Source organism: Melopsittacus undulatus, chromosome 5 (genome assembly GCF_012275295.1).
Source record: "Melopsittacus undulatus isolate bMelUnd1 chromosome 5, bMelUnd1.mat.Z, whole genome shotgun sequence".
Classification (NCBI taxonomy): Eukaryota; Metazoa; Chordata; class Aves; order Psittaciformes; family Psittaculidae; genus Melopsittacus; species Melopsittacus undulatus.
Genome location: NC_047531.1, coordinates 85909791 through 85925838, shown reverse-complemented (window position 1 = coordinate 85925838; position 16048 = coordinate 85909791). Strand labels below are relative to the sequence as shown.

General features: G+C 39.2%; 1 protein-coding gene across 3 annotated transcripts in view; it reads right to left on the bottom strand.

Moving 5' to 3' along the window:
- Nucleotides 1-2578: 2578 nt before the first annotated feature.
- Nucleotides 2579-16048, bottom strand: part of LMO3 (LIM domain only 3) — a 56726-nt gene continuing 43256 nt past the window's right edge. For all 3 annotated transcript variants that reach the window (XM_005148146.3, XM_031048136.2, XM_005148144.2), the window contains 2 exons: nt 12193-12318; nt 2579-3261 (listed from right to left, as the gene is read on the bottom strand). In XM_005148146.3, the coding sequence (XP_005148203.1) occupies nt 3156-3261; nt 12193-12318 (232 nt within the window). In that variant the 3' untranslated portion in view covers nt 2579-3155. The remainder of the gene's footprint in view (nt 3262-12192; nt 12319-16048) is intronic.

The window sequence follows — 16048 nt, the reverse complement described above, 5'->3', positions numbered from 1 at the left end:
TGAAGTTTAAAATACAGGAAAATGTGTATAATCCATCTATGACCTATGTCAAATCTGAATTTGTACTGTATCCTCCACATACAGATTTTAGATGTTTATGTGAATAAGATATAAGAGCTTAAAGTGCTCAAAGCAATGCTGCACCATTGCAGCACTTAAAACAAGTATATCAATCAACATTTCTTTATCCTTATGTCAATTAAGTTTGATAGAATGGTGAAGCTATTATTTTCTCCATAACACGATCACCCTCTTCCTCCCCATTTTGAGCATATGTCCCAAAACCCATGCGTGCACATGTGAGTAACATGGCATGTAACAATAAGCCACTATTTTCCCATTCCACTCTTTTAATTTACACCATAGAGAGGTGAGCAGTGGCACTTTGTGGTAATGAAAGAGTGCTTTAGCATTTACAGCTCTATTCCTGTGTAATTGCCTTCTTCCCTGACAAAGCCTTCCATTGGCTTAGTTGGTTTTGGTGCTCTCCTGCCTCAGATCTGTGGTTACCTACTGCACATATGAGTGCTCTCCTTCTCCCAGGATGCTACTGGTAACATTTGCATGCATAGCTCTTGGTTTTCTGAAGAGCCAAAAGTGCTTTACAAAAGCAGTGTATGCATTAGCCCTGTTCAGCACACAGGGTCAACTGAGGCACAGAGAAGTTGCGTGACTTGCCCAAGCTTACAGCAAGTCAAAGGCAGAACCAAGGTCCCTTCTTTCCTGTTCCCCACCTCTATTTCTGAACCAGGGATTTCTATCCAGTCTGCTCATGGAAAACAGAAGAGAGATCTTTCCGGTTTCTAACTGAAAGACACAGCAAGGGCTGGAGGAAAACATTGAGACTGGAGTAAAAATGAGATGATTCTTCCTTTTTTTGGCCATCCTCACCTTCATGGAAAATACAACCTGTTTATTGCACTTCAAGTAGATTTGGAAGAGTACCTCTGATATCAACTGCTTCATCATCCCAAAGACAGTAAGGGACTGTAGAAGGGAGTGGAAGAGACTTGTGCTCAAAGTTAGGAAGAAAGATAGTCCACAAAATACAGCTAAGTTTAATTTGAAAAATGATGTGGAGCTATTTCTTCTGATCAACAAGAATAGCTCTAGATGTGGTTACATTTCTTACTGGTCCTGTGTGAGTCAAAGTCAAGTGTTGTGAGCCATGCTTATATTTAAGTGTTCACAGCCAGAAACAAAACCACATGGTAACAACAGTCATTAGAACTAAATATCCATTTCTAAGTGAAACCACTGTGCAGTGTACTCCAAACCATATGCTAGAGGAATTACCCCACTGCATTACAAAGTTTCTTCCCCCATCCCCACAAAACACATGTTGAAATTGTGTGACAGGACAGGAAGAGCAGGGAAAGGCAGCACTCAGCTTCAGCAGAGGTGAGCATTCTTAAGTCTATATAAAACCAAGAGCTCAGCTTCATAGCAACATACAGTATAGTGGGTTTCTTCTCTTTCCTTCCTGTTTTTCTCTCTTTTTCCCCTTAATGCTGTTTAAAATGCAGGCTGTTTCCCAGCAAGATAGATTACAGTACCAAACAGAAAAGAATTAAATACGCATTCAACAACTTTTTAAACATTCATCCTGCTTTCCTTTGCTAAACACCTGTAAGTTCTGTCCGGGGCATGAGCACTTAGGGACATCCTGCTGATGCAATAGCTTCATGGCTTTAAAAACAGAGGTCCACCTCTCCTAGAAAACAGACTGACTGCCAGCAATAGCTGTCAGCAGTGTTTCCACCCCTGTCTGAAGGATTTTAATTGCCAGTATTGATAGGACAAAGCTGTAGGATGTTGGCATGAACAGCAAAGCACCTGTGCAAAGTGTGGTCACTCTCTGTATTGGTATTTCAAAGTTTGTCCCATCTACAACAGCATTTAAATTACCTTCAGCATTCACGGAGGTGGGTAATTAATAACCAGTCACTCTCCTAGTGTCAGCTCAGGGTCATTTCCTTCATGTAACCAGACCCTCAGAGGGGCTGTGTACGGTGCCTTCTACTTTCACTTTTCCAGGGTTTGTTGAGGACATAACCCCAGAAAACTTTATGGAGTTAAGCCCTGGTTAGAAAAGAAAACCACAACAAAACCAAAACCAAAAGAACAAAGGAAGAGACACAGAGAGAGAGCCCCCAGATTTTAAGAACTTTTACAAATGTATATAACCAGAAGTCCTCTCCCATTCCCCTCCCCTCAAATTAAATGATTCCAGAAAATAACATATATTTTTTTAATATATATATAAAATAAGATACCCAGAGGCACTGGTTTGCATTAGGGCTTAATTTCCAGCTAAATTAATCATCAAATACAGGCATTCTGAATGCCTATGGGGCATAAAAGCAGCGCCCAAAATCATTAACTTTTGCACCTTTTATAATATATCCCAAACCAGTCAGATATGTTTTGCAAAATTTTGTAGTAAAATAAAAGTGCTCTTTAAGGAAAATCTATTCAATTAAACAGCAGATGCTTAACCCCTGAAAAATAGAGGCTTATAACAGAAGTGCTGATAGACCCTTAACCATAGCATCATTAGCAGCAGGTGCTGCTAGAGTTATTAGTTTTCTAAATAGTTTTAATGTAAACAGTATTCTTAAGCTCTAAGTGTAGAATAATGGTTGGGATTTGCTCTTTAATGCTTTTTACTAGAAAGATACAGCTCATTTAAAATAGCTGGTAGATACAGAAAGCATAAATATACAGTAGGTTTAGACACTGATTGTACTAAATGCAACAATACAAAGAAGCAAACAGGAACACAAATGGTAACACAATAAAACTGTATTACATTTGTGCTTCAAATATTACAATACATTATATACAATAGTCCAAAATAAACATCTCATGCCAAATGACACAAAAAGAAACAAAAACCCCAAACAAACTAAAAACCCCAAGAGCAAGCAAAAAGAATCCAGCTGTATGTACAGTACCTTTTTAATTAACATTCAACTCTGAACTGGAGCAATTTTCACTACATACAGATGCAGTCCGCCTTTTATTTCACGCAACCATTCTGTCTCCCTATATCTATGCTATTCAGTAGGTTCCTGTGTCATTTCTTATATACATGTTGAGCAAAAAAGATAAAAGAACATAGTGCTTTGTATTCTTAATGATGTGGCATCAGATCAGCGAACCTGGGGTGCATAACCTTCTTTCATTAAACCCTCCTCATAGTCTGTTTGGCACAGAATCATGTTGTTCTTCAGGAAAAATTTGTCTCCAACGCAAAATCTGAAATTACAATAATGAAGGGAAAAAAAGGAAAGATAACGTCAGGATGAACGATGTGGTATGATCTTACGCATAAGGACTGTACAACAAGTGCTCATGGTTTCGTTGTAGTGACTGTGCGGCTCACACCTCTGCTGTCTGTCGCAGCACGCACAGGCACCTGTGTCTTTCACGTACATGAAAGCCTAGCAGAGGAATCACTCTGGTATCAGAATTAATCCCGTGTTTTCAACAACATCGAGTGTATTCAAGCGCTTTTCCTTCCCAAGCCAATGGCTTCATTCAGTGTTCGCACGGTGGGAGTCTTGCATCAGGTCAGGAGCACACAGATAAAACAGAATTAATATCCCAGGCCACTGTGTTGAGTGAAAAGTAAATGTCCTGCTTGCACAAAAATCAGAAGGAAAACAGAATGATCATGTGCTGTAGAAAGCCCATCTGAGATATGTTACATTTGTGCAGGCATACAGTAAGAATTTCCTGTTATATTCCAGTTGGGTATCTTACTAGAACTGATTTAAACCAACAATGCTAAGAACTGTTTCTAGCACACACACAACTTTACGTATATTGTGGTACAAACGAGACACACACAGGCAGGTAGGCAGAGAAACAGTTTTCTTTTCTCTTGTAGGAGCTGATTATAAATTTAGTTACTGAGTTAACTGCTCCCTCTCTTGTGGTATCAGTATACCTACCTTGTTATACTATTGTGTGCATCAGAATGACCTGATTGCTACAAAACACTACTGAGGTATTTGATTTTCTCTGATGAGTAGGAAAATCGTGTGATGTTAACACTCCTGGCTGGGTGCTGGCTTCAAACTTTGAGCAAAGTAGGATTTCCCAGCTAAGCAATATGCTTGAGTATAAGAAGGCTCTTCACTGACACCCCCCTCAACCCTTCCCCCTGACAAAGCTGATCTTCTTGAAGATACTTAGGGAGCAAGTGAATAGGGCCAATGCATAGAAAAGAGTTTCCTTAGTGACTGCCTTGGCAGGGTTACGTGCCTTTTGTTTATAGTGAACTCTGCAGCTATAAAATATATTGGGAGGCACTGCTCACATTATTCCAATTAAAATGAAAGAAAGTAACCTAAATGAACCCCTTAACACTGATGTGAATAAATGAAACCAGTTTCTAGCAGCTAATTATGGATCTCACCACATAAAGTATTGTTTAATGTGTAACGGATTATAATGTCCTTTTTTGTATAATTTCCAAATGGTGACATCTTGGACACAATTAGGGTCAGATATAAATGCTTGTGTTGTTTATGGTAGATTTAACAGCAGAGTAGCTATGGGAATAGCTGTATATGTATTTAATTGTAACAATTTAACCTTCAAATAGTGGTGCCTGCTGTAGTTGACCCAGTAAAACTATGTAAATGACACAGGTTGACCCTCCTGACCTCTGATAGTGGTCTGTCTTTATCAGATAGTCAATTTCTAATGATGTTCAAGCAGAATTCTTGGTGAATTGTCACAGATTAAATTGTGTATGGAAAGCAGTCCTTTAATGTTTTGTGAAGGTGGAGGTTTAAATGAGTAGCAGTTGGACTGATTTACATTTGTGAAGATTGGAATGCTAGACAAACAGTGAACCCATTTATTTTCCAACTGGGTAGCTTTGGAAATTTATCCTTATGTTAGCTAAATAGATAGAGGGAAAATAGTGTAATAAAAAAGTGGATTGAAAAGAATTAGCTCTGCTCTTAAAGGAAAATTGGTTTGTTTATTTGTGGACCTTTTTTTCTGTAGGATTACTGCCTGCTGCTGCTGATGATTGAAAATAAAGATTATGGAATGATCCCGAAATCTTTAAGTTGTTTATGGTCAAGACTCTTTTATAGAATTTGCAGATTCCCACTATCCTTCCCACCGCAGTCCTGCTATATTAGGCTACTAAGTACATAAAAGTATTTTGAATAGGCATATTGAAATGGAGAATTCTTGAAGCAAAAAAGCTCTTTGGCAGTTTCTCTGGCTTCCACCTTAAATATCTTTGTTCATATATAACAAAAAGTCTCTTGTGCATCTTTCCAGATTAGGTAAAGGAATGTTACATAGTGCTAACAGGTAAAAGTGTTTTCCCCAGAGAAGTCACATTAAAAAGAAAGAAAGAAAACCAAGTCCTTCTTAGATGGACATATAGATTAATATGGACTAAAGCCGGGGAAGCTGTGCATTGTGGCACATCACCCATTACCTTCTGCCCACAGATTACTGATAGGGAATGAGTGTGAGATGTCTGTCCAGCTGTGCCCACAACATCAGAGGAATATTACACAACAGGGCATCTCTCCCTGTGGGTCAGGTCCTCTGATCACCCAGCAGAAAGCACTAACTCTGAACTATGAATGTTATTCAGCTACATATTCTGTTGCGTTCCAGTGCAATACAGAGCTTAGCAGACTAATTTGCTTAAAACATTTTGTAGATGAGAATTACGCTGCTGTAGTGCAGTTCACTCACACGGTAACACTTGATATTTGATATTGCTTGCATCAAAACACTGGCTGAAGGATTTTGTTTCTCAGCCCTCAAAGAAGTGCCACGGTTTGAATTAAACTGCAACAGCTACACGAGGGAGTCAGGATGCCTTTCCCAATAAAAAGTGTCAATGCCTTTTGCTTTTGCTATGTTAATATGTCGAGCTAGAAATGCTCTACCTATGTCTACATGGCATTTGACAGCTTTATGCATGAGTAGCTTTTAAACATACACAGTTCCACAAATCATTTACCTTCCAAGTGTACAGCTGGCTTGTGGAGAGGCTGCCAGTGGCCTGTCTAGACATGCTTGGCTGTGTGATAACTTGTGGGGTGGGGGTCTGTCTGCATGCTAAGACATCCTCAGGGTTCATATGGGGCTGCTTTTGCATGCTGGGTTGATCCTCTGCCTTGGGGAAAACCTGTTACTTGCGATACTTGCAGTCCGAATCCTGAAACTATTTTCATATTGTGCAAGTTCAGTGACCAAAGCACATTGGCAGAGACTGATGCTGAGACTTGTGTGTGCCCCTGGGTATCAAAGGTGTGAATTATGCACTCATTAGGTGACAAAGAAGTAAGCATCAGGTGAAAAACATATAACTGTGCCATGTTAGCTCCCAAGTACAATGAGATAAGGAGAGTGGACAGATGAATGATGACCAATCCTGTCCATCCACACTTTTAGCCTTATTTGACTCTCAGAAGCAGATTTAGCCTCTTCTGAAATCAAACATTTACACTTTACAACTACTTCAGATTGGTTTTGAAAATCCAAGGATTTAAACCTGGCTCAGGTTTAACATGGAAGGATAAATTCAAGCCTAGCCTTTGACCTCTGGCAAGTTTGTGTGGGTTTTGTTTGTTGTTGGTTTTGGGGTTTTGTTTCTGGGTTTTTTTATGGAATTGGCACAGGATTTAAATCACAATTTGGGCAAGTGTATCAAATGGGAGCATATTAAGATGCCATTGGGTTAGAAGTATATAATGAGGCAAGACTATTACTTTTCTAGCAGGTAAGACAAACAGGGAAAAAATATATAATAGGGCTGCATTAACATGCCAGATTGGATTTACAACCATAAATTGGTAATAGTACTTTTGACACTACTGTGACATTAGTAGAATGACCATTATAATTAACTTACACCCTAGAACTCCTGTCATATTTTACAATGGCAAAAGGAAGGCCATTTCTATTACAAAATTACCTCTGTTATCACCTTGTTTGGAAGGGAAAGGTGTGCCTAGGCTGATCACAAGAAGCATATAACTTCAGCTTTGAGAAATAGCTATTTATTGTTCAGAACATGTATGTAAGGAGATCTCACTGCTGTCTGTCTTCTTTTCTGATGTACAGGACATGTGTCAAGGTACCAAAGACTTCTTAATAAAGCAAGAGAATTATTTCTGTGAATGAAGATGAGTGTGAAGTGCCTCCTCTGGTAATGTCAGATCTTTGCTGTTGCAGAAAGAAACAGAATCTGGAAGCATTTAATGGATTCCTTCTAGGATAAAGCAAGCCCAGACTTACCACCCCCATACCTTTCCCCTCTGCTTTGTGCAATCATTGATGCAACTTGTCCTCTGCTTTTCCTCCTCTCCTCTTTTTGCATAAAATTCCTTTGAGTTTCCAGTATAACTCAAATTAATGTTAACCTAATGCATCGCTAAGAGAACAAAGCCTCTCTTTTACATCACACTTCATCAGTCCACACCTCTAGTTCACTAATCCTAAGGTTCTGCCAAAACGTCCATTTATTGTCAAAGGCTGGAAAGTGGGACCTGTACCTGGGTTTGTATATTTTCACCAGTACATTAGGATTCACACAGAATCCTAGTTCAACTTATACCTCAGCTTGGCATCCTATTCATTCAGTATTTTTAATAGGTATTGAAAACATATTAATTTTTATTCTAAATTGAGAGATATTCAGTGAAAATAATCAGTATTCAGGTCTTCAGAATTTATAAAATGACCACTCACACAAAAATCCAATGCTGTGTTTGAAATAAGGGTGCTCCTGGCATTGCCTTCACTCCCTCCTGCCTGACACAGAACAAAGGCAGCATTGTGTGGGCATTTTACAGTTTAAACTGGAGGTAAGTGTTTACAGCTACACCAGGATAGTGATTTGAATGAGTGTGTAACTATTTTCAGTCCAATGCCCATTAAAATGAAGGGTATTTTGGACAGAAAGAAAGAACAGTTGATTTAAACACCCCTCGGTGATAGCAGATGGGGCTTTTAAGCCATACCCTGAGTTGACTTCAAACGTCAGAGAGAAAATATCTCAGAAGTATGAAACAAGCTGCTAAAGCAGCCGACAGAGAGTGAAAGGAAGGACATGAAACTCCAGAAAGTGGGAAAGCCGAAGGCAGACTGACATCATCACTGTAGTCAAAAGCATCAAGCAAAGACACAGCTGAGCCCACTCGCAAGGTTTTCCACTCCATTTTGCTAGTCACACACATGCAGCCTGACAATGTGTGAAAGACAGTGTCTGTTTACAAGTTTATTTTTCCAGCTGTTTCCATTCCCCCCCCCTTTAAATTTAATGCAGAAATTAACTGTATTGAGGCTACTGCCAATGCGAGGTGAAGTGCTTCTGAGGAGAAGTTTAGTATGTTTACAGAGAAGAAAAGGGAGCACAAATGCTATTGAGATGACTGTCACTGAGCTCTGTGGGTATTTAGGAGACAGAAAAACTTCAAATTAGGAGTAAGCTGGACAGAAACATGAAAGATAAGGGGATGCTAAAACCTTTAGGCTAGGAGCAGAGCTTAATGTTCACAAAATCCCTACAGCTTTAAACATCAGTGTCAATAAGAAAAAATGGAGAAAATATGTCAAACCTGGCTGGAGGAACAACTGAATCCTAGAGCTGAATAGTTTTAACAAAGTGAAAATATGAGACAGTGCCTATTTGATAGCAGGGGACTAGGCTTGGTGGCTCAGGAGATCTCCTTCAGCCCTGTCTATGTCCACAGTCCTGTCTACAGTCTGCCTTCCTAGGATGCCATATGTGAGACAAAGCATTTTTCTTCTCATTTTGAAAATGTAGCCTTCAGGAGGATGATAAAAGGGGACAGGAACATTATGAGGTATTGCAGAGGTTGCTGATGGCATGAACAGAAGTCCACTGAAATTAATGGGATCTAACTACCATTCACACTGAGCTTTGAGCTGTGTGGCAAGTTGTGGGCACTCTAAAATGATAAAGCAAACAGTGAATGTGTACACCAAATCACCAAGTCTTTCACAAAAAGCAGTAGGCAGAAAAGGGCAGGCCTCTGTCTCACTGTGCCCGGATCAGCTATCTAAAGGGTAGGAATATATGGGTCATACCATAGCAAGCCTCCCCCCAAGGATTGGTGAGATGTGGTTTAACATAATTATTAGCTGGCTTGGAAGGCAGAAGGAGCAACCAGGCACAGAACATCAGAAGAAATTCAGGGTTGGCAAAGGCAAAAGCTGTTTAATTTACATTTAAAGAAATGCTTTATTCTAACTCATGACCACTGCATATATTTGGCTAGGAAAAAAACTAAAGGGTAGGTAATAACTGAGAATCTGAAATATGGAACCAAACAGAAAACTTTATGTACTCTGTGGTTATACTCCAGATATGTTGCACTTTTATTGGTATACAGAATGACCCAAAGCATTTAAAATTTAATGGGGAAAGAGAATATGAATGTGGGGAATGAGGTCAAACACACAGGTCTTGCAATAGCTGGTGAGCCTTGCTATCTCTTTTGGATATTGCTGATGTGTTTGTAAATAGAAATATTCTCTTCAATACATTCTGCATTAGGGAGAGTGGCTGGAGTGAAAGAGCTGACCTAAGACCCCTCAATAACATTATTTTGCATACGAAAGGGAGGCATGGAATTAATAAATAAAGTCAAACTGCCATCTTACAAACTCATCCTCACTCAGAATCCACCATTTGGTTTTGATTAGCTTAACTAGAGGAAGAAAAAAAGATCCTGAGAAGGGCAACAGGAATTATTAATGGCATGGTGGCTGACGAGAGTATTCAGTTTAAAAGAAAAGAGGTTTCATAGATACTAGGAAACTCCAAAACTGGTGATGGGTCAGGTGTCTGACATTCCTGGGTTTTATCTTTATACAAGTAATGAAAATCCAAAGATTTAAAGCTATTTATTACTGAAAGAACGTAGTCAGTGGGATGCTTTGCCATAGGAACTATGGAAGAGCCATGTTGGAGCATCCAGGAAATAGGGATTATTATAAAAAACAACAGAATTCATTCTTCAGAGTGCCACCATCCCCGAATTGAGAGGAAGAAAGGTACTCTGCAGGCAGACTGGTTTATTAGGCTCCATGAGAGCTACTGCAATATGATCAGGATTAGGGCCACTTTTGAGAATCTCTGGAATTCTCTGAAACTTCTGGACCTGTTCCCTGTTTTGACTAGATGAATGAGATTGTATTTCAGGTCAATCAATTCTTTTGTTCCCAGCCTAAGTCTCCTGTAAGACTATTTCAGCAACCCTTTGCCCAAACTACATGCAAAGTAAAAATCAAATAAAAGACTAGATTGAAGGCTCAGGAATGACAAGCATAAGAATTATTAAATATCCTAGGAAAGCTCTGTTTCAGAAGCATCTAACAGCACTTTTCCAGAGGGATCAGTGGCCTTAGGGCACGGTATGGAGTGTATTAGCTGCAAAGTGAAATTGTACATTAGTTCACACTTGTAATGGTAAAAGAGGAATATTAAAAACGATCACAACAGCTCCGCTTTCTGGTGGGGAGGAGGAGGAAAAGAAAGTCCACTTCTGCAGACCCAAGAGTGCTAACTGTGATGAAAGCCTTTTGCACTCCAGGTAACAAACACTGTCGTCTTTGCTTGACTGATGAAGATTAGCTGACTTCTTACATTAAAGAAGTTTGTCTTGTATGGGCTGAAGTGACAAGACAATAACTAAGTGCTAATTGTGCATAACCAGCACTAAAGATATGCAGCCCCATTATGGCATGTAATAAATGAAGCGAACAACAGAAATATATTAGGCACTTTAATAATGATACTAGAACCATGGTTTGAAAAAATAAAGGGATGTGAAGGGTTTAAGAAATGAGACCTGGGAGTGTGCGTGTGTTTTACTTCAGTGGGTACTACAGGAGGCTCTGCCTGCCCTGCTCAGAATATAGCCTCTTAGTTCTGTGGCAAGACAGAATTGATATCAGACTTTAAATAGCATTAGAACCTATAATTACTTTGCATTATTATATAGTTTAAGCAGTGGTTATTACTTGCCTGGTATTTTAATTTCCCATGCAACATGATGAAAAAGGTCAATTTGGCTTTTTTAAAAGAGCATAATTGTACTGTGCTACACTTATTAGCAGCTGTACATTTTATGGTCCTTTAGGGATGTTTGATTTTTAAATGACTGCAGTGTTACAAAATAAGACACTGTAGGACAAGGTGAGTTAACAAAGCTTATTTAAAGCTGTGTCTAACTTTGTCGTGTTGAGACTATTATCTTGCTAATTTTTTGTTCATGGAAATCTTGTGTTTCTTCCCTCTTGAAAATGAAAAAATATGAATGCTAAACAAACATGATCTAAATAGGATCATGTAATAACTGAAAAATCACTAAAAATAATAGGCACATTAAGGAGCGGAGATAATTGGTTCTCTCATTTCCTAGACCTTCTAGGAGTCACTGGCAAAGTGTCTCGTAGCTCTTGTGGAGTCAGAAATGGAGCTCTGGGTTAAACCTCTGGCGGGGCTTGGCCACCAGGCTGAACGTATTTGCTGTAAGTTCAACTGTATTCACGTCTCAAAAATAAAATTGTTACGATTTTGCTATTTTTGACACGTGTTCTGCAACTGTAGCACATGCGTGATGCCTCAGAATAAAGTGTTAGGTTTGGGCCCTTGGTGTTGTTATAACCTGCCATTAGGCTATGGAAATAAAAGTATGGCATAAGAAGTCCCCTGCTGCTACAGCGAAAACGGTGGGAACAACATCTTTAAAATTTAAATGATTACAGCTCTGGCAACAGGAAGAAAAAATATGTACTTTAGAAGAAATACATGTGATAAAGATGAAGAATTAAAGTGAAATTAATGACAAATGATACTGCTATGCTCTTCTGCAGAAAAGGATCTCAAAATCCTTTATAAATATTAATTAATTAAACTTGACAGGCAGCCTTTTGAAGGAGAGGAAGTAACATTACTCTTTTTTACTGATGCTGGATTTAAGGCAGGAAAAGTTTTCTGGCCAAGGTCATGCAAGATGTTCTGTATCAGTCCCAGGATAAGTATTCAGGTCTTACTCTCAATCTTGGGTTTCCATTACTGGTAGATGTTTCTTGCTCACTTGAATGTATGCCTTCATCAGTGCCGAATTAGCACTTAGCTTATGGAACAGACCCAAGAAATTCTCTTACCTCTGATTACAAAGTTGACACGCAAAACAATCCAGGTGATAAACATTGTCCTTTGCTCTCATCACCATTTCAAAAGCAGGTATGAGCTTACTGCAGGCAGCACAGTTTCCTGTAACACCAAATAACCTGGAGATACAGAAAGAAACAATATTCCTGAAGACGGTTAACTGAATAGAAAACCACATTCTTTTTATACACACACACACACCCCCATCCCTCTCCCCTTGTAGTTGTCTGGCCTTCGACTGACTTCACAGCACACTTCCCTTTGGAAAGGCTGGTCTTTGGTGGGACAAGTCTGCACAATTTATAGCACAAAGGCATAGTCCTTTTTGCCAGAGAGAGCTTTATGGAGCAGCAACAGCCCTAATATTGCACCTATTGTGATGTTATTTTTTCCTGCAGGTCATACAGACCTTTCTTGATAAAAGAAACACCTTATTAAACTAAACAAAGAAATAGTAAATGCATTAGGGATGTTACATAACTGTGCAGACAGAGGTCAAGCTGTGTGCGTATGTACGGGAAGAGTCTTCTGCTTGGATCCTCCCATACAGACGAGCACCACATAACCTTGGCTTTTGGTGCTATTTATTATTAAAACATACTTTAGCTAGAAAAGAAATAACACTTGAAAGAGCCAATATTCTTCGCATTTTTGACATCTAGTGCTAAAAGCTTTACCACTATTATTAAAAGAACATTTTATGAACAAGTCATTTAAATCGTCAGAAAGCATTAGTGGTTCATGCACCTTACAACCCTATACCATAGTTATTGCTATGATTATGTTATTCAGGTAGCACATTAAAGTAAATGAGGCTGTAAACTATATATAGTCACATCAGCAGTAGAAGTATAAAATACTGTAAGAACAATACGAAATGCTGTTTTTGTCAAACATCTATGTAATTTTTCTTTAATTCTCTTTGTTAAAGATTTTTCAATACTTTTCAAGTGGGTGCATTACACACAAAAAAAATAACCCCAACATACATATGCATCCCTTTGTGACATGGAAGGATTATAATGAACAAGAAAAAAATATGTTAGCTCTACATGGCAGCAATCTTTGAAATGAAGTTTATTTAAACTACTTAATAGTTGTGATGGATTATTAAAAGTAATGCTCTGCTTGCGCATAGCAGTTAATGCTGTTTTTAACTATGAAGCACACTAGATAAAAACGCCACATCTGCCAGTTTTCTTTTTTTCCTCAACATCAGGCTGACAGCAGAAAAATATAATGGCTCTCAAGGGAAACACCAAATTAAAAGCAGTTCTAAACTAATGAATTCAAAGGTGCTTTGTAGAAAATTCAGTTTGGTAACACAAAAATGAACACAGTTTTTAATCACATCCCTCCATTTTACTGGATTCTATGGGTTACCAACGAGCCCACTTAACTCTAATTCCTTTTACCTTCTGCTTCTACTGAAGGTGTGCTGCCTAAATAAAAACTGCCTGTTTATATCTAAATGTGTGACCCTTTTTCTCTGCCTGAAAGGCTGGTTGCTGTGCTTATTGGAAGAAGTCCTGGTACAAGGCCATCTTTGTCAGCTCTCGTTTAAATGACTCAAGTTAACTTCTAGTTCTGTTAAGTCTTGTTACTAAAAGTATAGATTATTTCAACAGATTATAAATATTCCCTTTGTAAAACATTCTGTTCCAGTTCTATCTCCATCATGCATGCGTTTCACCAAGGTTATTTAAAACCCATTCAGACTTTCATTCCTTTTCTGTAAGAAGGACACAAGACTTAGTTGCCTTCCCCTGGCTTTGGATTAGGAAAGACAATACCCATGGACCAAAGCCCCAGCTCTTTTTTCCTTCATATCTATGTAGAAGATGATGGTAGTTTAGTTGTACTAGGAACGCAGATCAGGCTGCAAAAGGTACTACGGACTGTAGGTACATAGTTATTTTATATGGCTACAGTAAAAGGAAAGTCAGGCTTTAAGGCTCTACAACAGCACCACTTAAAAAGCAAACATGAGAATGGTCCCACTGCCTTCAAGCTCAGTGTGCAGTGATGAGACAGCACCCCAAAGCCTAGGCAGTTTAGGTGCAAGAGCTGAATACTTGAGATGCAGCTCAAGGCTCCTGCTGAGGAAGGTGCTAGGTGCAGGCTGTGTCAACTTCCGCAGGGGTGTGTGTCTGTGTGCATGAGAAAGGGAATCCCATTTGAGCTAGCACTGTGGTTTGCGTGTTGCAGAGCACTGAAACAACCTGGGATTGTCACTCAGCACTGCAGAGGATGGAGATTTACTGCACCGGAGTCCACTGTGTGCAGATTTCTACAGTCCTGAAAGGAGAGACCCCCACAGAAACTGCTTCAGCTGGGCACCAGATACATGAAATGTTTTCAATTACGTAAAGGGAAGGAGGCTTTCCTTGCTGTTAGTTCTTCCCCACCACATGCGAAAACAAACATGTGAGATTTATATTAGCTATTGTTAATTTTGGATAAAGCTGTTTGTATGAAGAACATAGTTTTCTCCCATTAATAATAATAATAAAAACCCCACAGTGCCATTTTGAAATTCTGGACATAGTTTCCCCCAATTTCAATTGCTCTCGCTCCCTGAGCATTTATCAGCTACCTGATTAGAATTTGTTTCCACACAAACCATTGATCATCAGCCTATTACTAGGCAAATGACAGTTAATTACCCACTACATTAACCACTGGGACCTGAGACCTGCTTCTGCTGCCATCAGTCAACATGATAAATGTGGCAAGTTCAGTAATGCATGGCCAGCCCTGAGCTGCCTGCTATAGTGTGAACAACCCTCAATCTCACTTCCAGGCCCAGGAAAATCTATGGCAATCTGCATAATTACAAGCTCTGGGTTAATAACAGACAAATGATTTGTTGCATCTAAACAAAGTCCTTGGAATGGGCCTGGTCTCCTGTGGCTGCCCGGGCTGCTGTTGTGCCACCAGTGTGCTTCCCACTACAACGCGCACAAAACAGATCTCTGACGCTGTACCCTTCCAATTTGTTGCCCTCCAATTTATGGATTCTGCATATGTGATTTTTAATCATTAAAGAACTCTTGAAGCAATATTATCTTAATTATTCTCTGCTGTAACCAGGGAATTAGGCTTCAGATAAAATTTTCTTCTTCTGTGCACTTTCCCTGCCTCGCTGGAGGCTCCATCAGTTTTCATCTACACCTGGACTCTGAAATTCTAATGATGAATTATTGCCCCTTTTCCTAAGAGGGCGAACCTTACAAGGGAACATTTTACTGAACTGTCAGCTCACAGACTGAGTGCGGAGATGCGGAAATCTGATCTAATTTACTGCAAAACGATGCATTTGTTAGACTTTCTCCTCAGTTTTGTCCGAGGATCAAGAGATCGGTCACCTACTCTGCACAGGAGTATGTACTTTGCACAGCAGTATGTGCACTCAAGTCTCCATATGCCATTTTGTTTTCCTCCCCTCTTCAAACCTGTTACACAAACAAGTTCCTAAAACATACAAATCTTACTAATGGAGAAGAGCAATAGTTTCTTGACAGGCTCTTAGCTGAAGCTGATGCACCAAGCTACGGTCTCTTGCTTTGTCTATTTTACAAAAGAAACCAGCAAGGGTTTAATTTCTACTAATACTCACAGCTGCCTGGTACCATTTTGTGCTTTATTTACCATTTTCTCTGTAGTAGGAAAATGCTTAAACTCATTCACTTCTACTTATAGAGAATTAGACTATGCCCTAACTATCTCAGCAGATTACAAAAGTGATACTTAACTGATTTCACCGAGGAAGAAAAGATGAGAAAATGTAAAAGTACCAGGACAAATCTCTTCCCTTGATACTTAGAACTGACACCTGAATGTTTATAT